Source organism: Trichosurus vulpecula, chromosome 2 (assembly GCF_011100635.1).
Source record: "Trichosurus vulpecula isolate mTriVul1 chromosome 2, mTriVul1.pri, whole genome shotgun sequence".
NCBI classification, from domain to species: domain Eukaryota; kingdom Metazoa; phylum Chordata; class Mammalia; order Diprotodontia; family Phalangeridae; genus Trichosurus; species Trichosurus vulpecula.
In genome coordinates, this window is record NC_050574.1 from 31359860 (window position 1) to 31367913 (window position 8054).

Genomic DNA, 8054 nt, shown 5'->3' on the forward strand with positions numbered 1-8054 from the left:
TGATCAAAGGGTCCTAGCCAAATTGAAAGGGCTATATAAATGACTGATAGCATTTTAAAAACTTATATGAAACAGAGTGGACAAAAGAAATGACCTTCTAAATCTCTACTATATATAATATGTGTATATATATATGTGTGTGTGTATACATATATACATATATATTATATATGTGTGTGCGCATATATTATATATATATATATATACACACACACACCTAAACAAATACTGTTGTCCTAAAACTGTTTGCTCATCTCAACCCAGGGTGAGCACTGTATGAGATTTCTGGTAGGACCAGGATTATGCCCACTTCATCGATGAGGAACCCAAGGCCCAGAGAGATCAAATTCCTTGCACAGGACAAGTTAGGAAGGGCAGAGCTGTGGCTGGACTCCTGATTTTGGGACTCCGGGTCCCATGGGTTTCTAATTGAGTCAAAGAGCTAGACTTTGTATGAACTATTAACTGTCAAGAACAGGGGAGAACAAAGGGCTGTTTCTGCCCTACTCGAGGTAGCAGGGCCTTCCCTTAAAAGTAGCTCCAGTTTAACAAATCTGAACAGGATTGAATTGGGCAGGTGGGGGGGAGGCAGGGGGAGCTTAAATGTCGAATCTCTTTAATAGTTTCTACATTTTAAAAGTCTCCATTTTTCACGCTCTCTCACTTCACTAATCCCCTTTTATTTAAATGTTTACCTCCTCCAGGAAGAAAGAGAGGTTTCCAAGGAAATATTAAGTGAAAAGAAGACCTTCAATCCCCTCCCCTCTCCTCCTCCTTTCCCCAAAGTAAGTATATGGATAAAATATGAAGAAGAGTCGGGATAAAACACACACACACACACACACACCCCCTTTTTCTTCTGGACAAAGTTCTCTTTATAGTAGCATTCATGAACCTTATTCAGAGCCACTCACCCCAAATCAATTCATTCTATTAACTGCTGATATTTTATAATCAGCCTAAAGCAGGGGTGGGGAACCTTTGGCCTTGAGGCCACACGTGGCCCTCTAGGTCCTCGAGTTCAGCCCTTTGACTGAATTCAAACTTCCCAGGACAATTTGTGGGAGACCACATGTAGCCTGGAGGCCAAAGGTTCCCTACCCCTGGCCTGAAGTTATTATGTAATCCATGTTGATATAGATAGCATCCTAGGAGTTTCAAAGCACTTTCTACACAGCCACCCAAAAAGGCAGATAATGGAAAGCATTATCAGACCCATTTTACAGATGAGGAATTTGAAGTACAATTTGCCCACAGTCACAAAACTAGTGTAAAAGACTGAGTCTGAACTCAGGTATCTGGACTCTACCTTGAGGGCCTCCTGAAAAGGGATCCTTTTTCTGACCTACTTTCTCTAAGAATTTGGGGAATCATCTGGAGGGTGTGCACACAGTTAAAATAAACCATCACAAATTTTACTAAATATTTCTGCTACAAAAAATGCTGAAGTCATAAGAGACAATAACTATTTCCTGTCTCTTGAATAACCAGACAACATATTTCTGCCATAGGAAGGGAGAAAATAGCCCAAACCTCAAAGTTGGAGACACAGGCCACACACAACTCCCCCTGTCACCATCGGAAAAGTGGTAGCACCCTGTGACATTGTCAGGGACCCAGTGGGCTTCAGAGACAGATTCAAAGGCACTGGGCCAGGGCAGCAGCATGAGTTTCCACTCTCCAGGCAAATCTGTCTCCCTTTCTAAATGACAGCACTTTGTGTGCTAGAAACACCAAAGTCAAACTCTGCTACTCAATCGGCAAGAGAAAAAAGGGAGCAGCCTGGCACGGGTGAAGGGAATCAAAGGGGACGGACCTGAGTCCTAGAACGACTTCCCTCTTGACCACAAGTAAAACCCTTAAGAGCATCATGGGGTCTAAGAAGAAACTCTTCCCCCTCCCCCATAACCCACCCACAAACATTCTTCACTCCTTAAGTATTAACCTCCTCACCCCACCTAGGACTTGGGAAATTACAGAATAGGAACACACAGGAAGAGAGAGAAAATTACTTCTCTTCCCTTTCCAACCTACAGCTGCAGGAGCCGTTCCAAGGGGAAGAAAGGCAAAGAGGTAGGAGTCCAGGGCTCCTGTGTCCTGGAAAGTCAATTGAGCTGCAGGGGCTGGTAAATCAAGGACCTGCTCCCAAGATGGAAAGAAGAGCCATCTAAGTTTGTGGTTTTCCGACCTCCTACACATTTTTCATTTTAACAACCACCAGAGAAGGCATCCCACATTAAGATCAGTGACTCAATTTCCAGCCCTGAAAAAAAAAACCTGCTGATATTTGCTTCTGGACAAATATGGAAGCATTTTAACTTCCTTTCAACATCTGCAAAGCTTGGTTTGGGGGTTGTGAACTGTGGCACTAACTGACCAACAGGAGCCCCAGCTTCCACCACTGGCTAAAAAAGGGGTCCCTGCCCCTTCCTTAATCGCTTCAGGGCCTCCCCAATAAATGTAACCACCTTCACACAAGGCCCCCTTATGGGATTCAGTGCACACACCTGGCCCAAACAAAAGCTGTTTCTGTCCAGGACTCAGGCAGCAACACAATTTGGCTGGGGGGCTGGGGGAGGGGAAGATAGTAGCTTTCCACGGGAATGGCCCCTGGGTACGCTCACTGACTGGCAAATAAACGTCTCGAATGCACTTTCGATTGACTCCTATTTACAAGAAATGAGTAAGACCTGGCACCTAGTAGGTGGTTAATAAATGTTTGTTGATTGGCAGGTCAGTGATAAAGTCCCACTGAAAGTTCTAACAAGCTGATACATTTACAACACATTGTTTCCTTCTCTTTTCCTCTCAGTGATTTAAAATCATTTTAAAAAATATATAAAACATCACAGGGTGGGAAGGGAATAAAGGTATATCACTGTAATAAAATAAGCCAACAAAAGACAAATGGGTTTGGCTGGAGTGACAGCTGTCTTGCCCTGCCAGGAAGGGGTTGGAGCTTGGGGTCACCCAGCGCCCAGGGAGCTTGTCTACGGGAGTCCAAGGGTTAGGGTTCCCTGGAGTACACACAGAATCTGTCTTTGATCAGGGGGGCATCCTCACACCAAAATGGCTCACACTACCTGGGGGCCAGAGAACAAGCCAGGAGTCCTACTGGGTGGGACCCTGCGGACGCTACTACCCAACTTCAAACTGTGGTGCCCAGACACAGGGAGAGGAAAAGCCTGTGGTGGGGGAAAGGAAAGGGGCGGACAGAGAGAGAGAAACATCAATATTCAGAGGAAACCAGGGCAGACCAGAGCAGGGCCTCGGCCTACAAGAACTGAAAACACCAAGGAAAAACTGGGCAAAGATGAAGTGGGGCGGCTGTGAAACCAGGAGAGAGAAAATAATCAAAGCAGGCATTTATTTATACATACAGTGTGTGTTTTTTTTCTTTCCGGCTTTACCTATATAATCTCATTCACAAGAATCTTGTGAAGTTAAATAGTACAGACATTAATTACTATGCCCATTTTCCAGAGGAGGAAAATGAAGCTCAGAGAGGGTCCTATAACTGGCTCAGGATCAGGACACCCATGTAACAGTCTAATGTTAAAACCAGCCCTCACCTCCTACAAAACGTGGCCTCTTCCCACTACACTGGGTTCTCCCTTCCCCCACCTTCAAGGATTCCCAACCCAGGGAAAAAAGCAAACGTATCCAGTGCAAGAGGAAGCCAAGGGAGAAGCTGAAAGCCAAGAGCTAAGGAGGGGAGAATGAGTAGATGAGATCAGACTTAGGAAAAGGTCCTTCACTAGCTTTGGAAACCCCTGAAAGTTCTCATGGGCCCATTCTGCTTACTACTACGTGTAAACTTCCCTGGCGTGGCCATTCAGAGCTGTTATTATTCTCAAGCCTGAGGTGACTGTCAGTGTCTTGAAAGCAGGTAAGGGCATGTTGTTCCACAGCTTACTACTAGCTTAGAAACTAGCAAAAAATATCCGGCCCCCAATAGGGTAAAACCGGAGTGTGAGCTACATCAACCCCAGCCTCCTGAAATGTGTGGCTTTCACCAACTGAGTCTTGCTTGGGACCCAAACTCCCCACCACAGTCCTAGACCAAACCAACCGAAGTAAAAAAGAAACACCACAAACATACATACAAACCCACATTCAGACAAATATGCAAAAATCTCACACACCCTCTTCTCACAAAAGAGCCTCCTTTCTAGATGCCGTGGGCTCGATGACCTAAAAATTATTCTAGTGTTATTTGCCTCGGGCAGTAGTCTACCAGCACAAGAGCTTATTTAAATACATCCACAATTATCTGCAAACTGCAGCAACAGACAGCACGGACTTAGGGATCGCCGATGGCTTCTCAGAAGAGAGAAAGCCAAGGGGAAAAGGAAGCTTTTAAAAGGGGGCTAACTTCAACCTCTGAATACCCCAGCCTACAGTGAGGCAGGAAATGTTTACATGGAGCCAACCATATGAACGCCCAACCAACTGCAGCCAAATCCATTTCTGAAACTTATCCTACTCCTGAAAGTGACAATCCATCTTGAGTTCAGCTGGATAATCTTCCACACAAACAGGTTTCCCACCTCATCCCTGCACTCCCCCCTCCCCGAGCTTCTACTGGGCACCCCATCTCCTCCCCAAATACGGGACACGTACACACAGGTCAATTGAAACCTGCCACTGGAGTAAGTGCCTGATTAGCTAAGGATAGACAAACCATTAAAAACACATCCACCTCCAACTAGAAGAGATAATTTGCCTCATTACAGCGGCCCTCCTACAATGGTTCTGACACTCAAACTGAAGGAACTCCCAGAGAAACTGGGGTGGAGAATCTATTCACAGATTTAGAAGGAAAAAAAAGTTTGATGCAATAGCTGAATTAATTAGGCCTCCCAAGAATAGCTGAGCGCAAATGCAGCATTTTCTATGTGCAATTTAATAAGCCTGGATCCTTAAAAGAAAAGTTACAAATACTTGAGGGGTGGGGAGGGAGTGTGAAGGGTGCATTGAAAAGTTAATGAGAATCTCAGTGAATAGTCTAAGTGTCTAATGGGTCTCCAGATCTGCCACAACCCAAGACTCCTGCAGGATCACACAAATACTCCTCAGCAAACAACAGAGCTGTATTGTCCAAAAGGCTTTCAGTATCACTCTTTTCTGTATTTCAGAGAGAAAGGGAGGGAGGGAATGAAATACTTTTAGTTCAAAACAAATGGCCGGCCCATGGGTTATTCAGACATTCTGATGGGACTCCGGAGCTCCTGGAGCTGATGGCTTTGGTGGCCACTGATTAGGACCGCTGCCAGGTGCCAAACAGATCTCTCTCCCCACCCAGGGAGGGAATGCTGGGATCCACATGCTGGCAGACAGGCCCAGCAGACTAACAGAGTCCATAACTGGAGTCTGGAAGTCTGGCTTTGCCACTGACTCCTATGCAGCCTTGGACACAACACCTGCCTTACTTGCCGTTTCTCCACTTTCGAAAAGGAAGGACTAGATGGCAAATCTAGTGAAAGAGCCCCCAAATTCACAGGACTTAGCTGTCTGGAGAGATATGATAGCTGCCCTTCTCCTTACCCCAAACATAAAATCACTTACTTATAAAATCTAGTATTTTAAAAACGTCTAAAGCCAAAAGTCAATCACTGCAGGCACCTATTATCTGTTTCTTCCACCTTACACACCTACTTACTTAACAAGGGCTGGCTGATTTTAATTTTTCAATGTTTGTCGTTGTGTGTGTGTTTTTAATTCTTTAAGTCTATGGAGAGGTTCTCTTCCCCCCCCCCCCCGTTTATCTTTGCAATTGCTAAGTAACCTGGGAAAGCATTTACATTTAATACATTATGCATTTTACCCACACAAGGCTGTAGAATTTTAACAAACTGACCACCAAGGGGGGGGGGGGGAGAAAAACCTGGGAGTGTCTAATGTGGCTCAGGAGGAGGAAGGCCAGAGAGGAGCTGAGTTTCATATCCAAGACCGAGGAATGAATACTGAAATGATCCACATTCTTTCTTAGATCTGCATGGGTCCTATCACGGGGGTAGGGGGGAGGGGCTGGCATAGTCCTAAAAGCGACCTGAAATCAAACCCTCAAATTTAAGAACTAAGAGGCCTCAGACAATGAAGGAAGGGCCAAGTGACCTAACGGGGTTTTTCTACGTTCTGGGTGGGACTTTTCCCCGTTGCCCGTCTGGGAGCATCATCGTATGGGCAGCCAGTCACTTCGGGACTAACCCTTTGCAAGCGTCTGGCTAAACTATGCTCAGCACTAGGAAGCGTTCCCCAGCAGGTGGGGGGAGGAGGGAAAGGGAGCCCTTCGGCAGGACTTTGGCCGCGGCCTGGGAACGGAGGAGGTGACGACAATCAGACACTAACCCTGGGTGCTTTCCTCTTGTATTTGTTGCCATAGTCGAACTTCTCTTTCACGTCGTCTAGGCACTGGCCCAGCCTGGCTTTCTCCTCTTTCCCAGTGTAATCCTGGCTCAGGAGGATGTAGGCCCTCCAGTTGGCCGAGTCGAAGCCCCAGTGGCAAGTCCTGTTCTCCAGGGCCTTGTGCGAGTGCACCACGAACTTGTGCGGGGGGTACATGAGGCGGCAGTCCAGGCACTGGATGCACGCGGCGCTGGGGTTCACGTAGAGCTCAGGCACGAGCAGCCCCTTGCACTTGCCGAAGCACTCGTGGTACACCCTGAAGCTCTTCTCGGTGAGCTCGAGCTCCAGGGCGCTGGCGAACTCCTTCTTGCAGTGCGGCGGGTAGGCGCCGCCGTAGAGCAGGGCGTTGCAGAGGCGCTCGGCGTCCGTCTTGGTGATGAGCCCGCACGAGGGCGCCGAGAAGGGCAGGATGCCCATGACTTTGAGGATCTCCAGCTGGTCAGCAGTGCAGCGCGAGCAATAGATGTGCAGTTCGTCGCACACCGAGTTGATCTGCTGCAGCGTGAAGTCCCGCAGCACCGAGTTGAGGATCTGCGGCAGGCACAGGCGCTTCTCGCCGCCCACCACGAAGCACGAGATGGTCTCGCCCTCCAGGATGGTCTCGCAGCGCTCGGTGGAGCGGTCCGAGGGCATGAAGAAGGGGCCCGGCATGACGGGCGGCGGCGGCTGGATGGGGGGCAGGTGCAGCACGGGGGGCGGCGGCGGGGGCTGCTGCTGCTGCGGCTGCAGCGGCTGCGGGGGCTGCGGCGGCTGCGGGGGCTGCTGCTGCTCGGCGCCCGGGGCCGAGGCGCCCGGCGGCTCCTTGGCGCTCTCCTTCTTGTACATCTCCTGCGCCCAGCGCGCCGAGAAGGCGGCCGGGCCGCCCAGGGAGCTCATGGAACTCAGGTGGAACTGCTCCAGGGTCTTCTGCAGCCCCGGGTGCGGCTGGAAGCTGCTGCGGCCGGGCCCCACCGTCTCCATGGTGCGCTCCGGAGGCTCGGGGGCTCGCGCCCGCTCCCGCTCCCGGCCCAAGCCGCGGCCGCCCCCGCCGCCCCCGCCGCCGGCCCGAGCCCCCCGGCGGCGCCCGCGGCCCCGGCCCCGGCCCACCCCGGCCCCGGGGTCCCGGGGAACGAGCCCCGGCGGCTGCTGGCAAATCACGGCCCCGGCGGCTTCGCCCTCGCCCCCTCCCGGGCGGTAGGGGTAGGCTGCCGCGGGGAGGGGGTAAGGGTCCCGCCGCTGGTGCGCGCCCGGGGCCGGCGCCACCTCCACATCCACGCGCCCCGCGCCCCGCCCGCCGCCGCCGCCGGGGCCCCCCGCGCGCCCCCCGCGCGCCCCCCGGGCTCTAGGCGCGGGGCATGCCCCGGCGCGCGCCGCCAACGCCAACGCCAAGGCTCGCGGGGCCGGGGCTCGCGGAGGGGGGCGCGCGGGCAGGGGCCGGGGCCGCCGGGGCCGCCGCGGCGGGGGCCCGGGCCGGGGCCGGGGCCGGGGCCGCGAGGCGCGAATCTCCGGCGCGGGCGCGGGCGCGGGGCCCGCCGGCCTGGCCGCCTCCGCCGGCGACTCGCAGCAGCGCCCGACGCGCTCCTCGGGAGCCCGGGCCCCGGCCCCGCCGCTCGCGGGCCGCCTCAGCGCCGCCCGGGGCCTCCTCGCGGCCGCCGCCCGCTGCTCCG

At 52.0% G+C, this 8054-nt stretch overlaps 1 protein-coding gene across 1 annotated transcript in view; it reads right to left on the reverse strand.

Moving 5' to 3' along the window:
* Window positions 1–7368, reverse strand: part of SKI (SKI proto-oncogene) — a 135511-nt gene extending 128143 nt beyond the window's left edge. Inside the window, exon 1 of the mRNA XM_036745109.1 lies at window positions 6352–7368. Within this exon, the coding sequence (XP_036601004.1) occupies window positions 6352–7368 (1017 nt within the window). The remainder of the gene's footprint in view (window positions 1–6351) is intronic.
* Window positions 7369–8054: the final 686 nt, after the last annotated feature.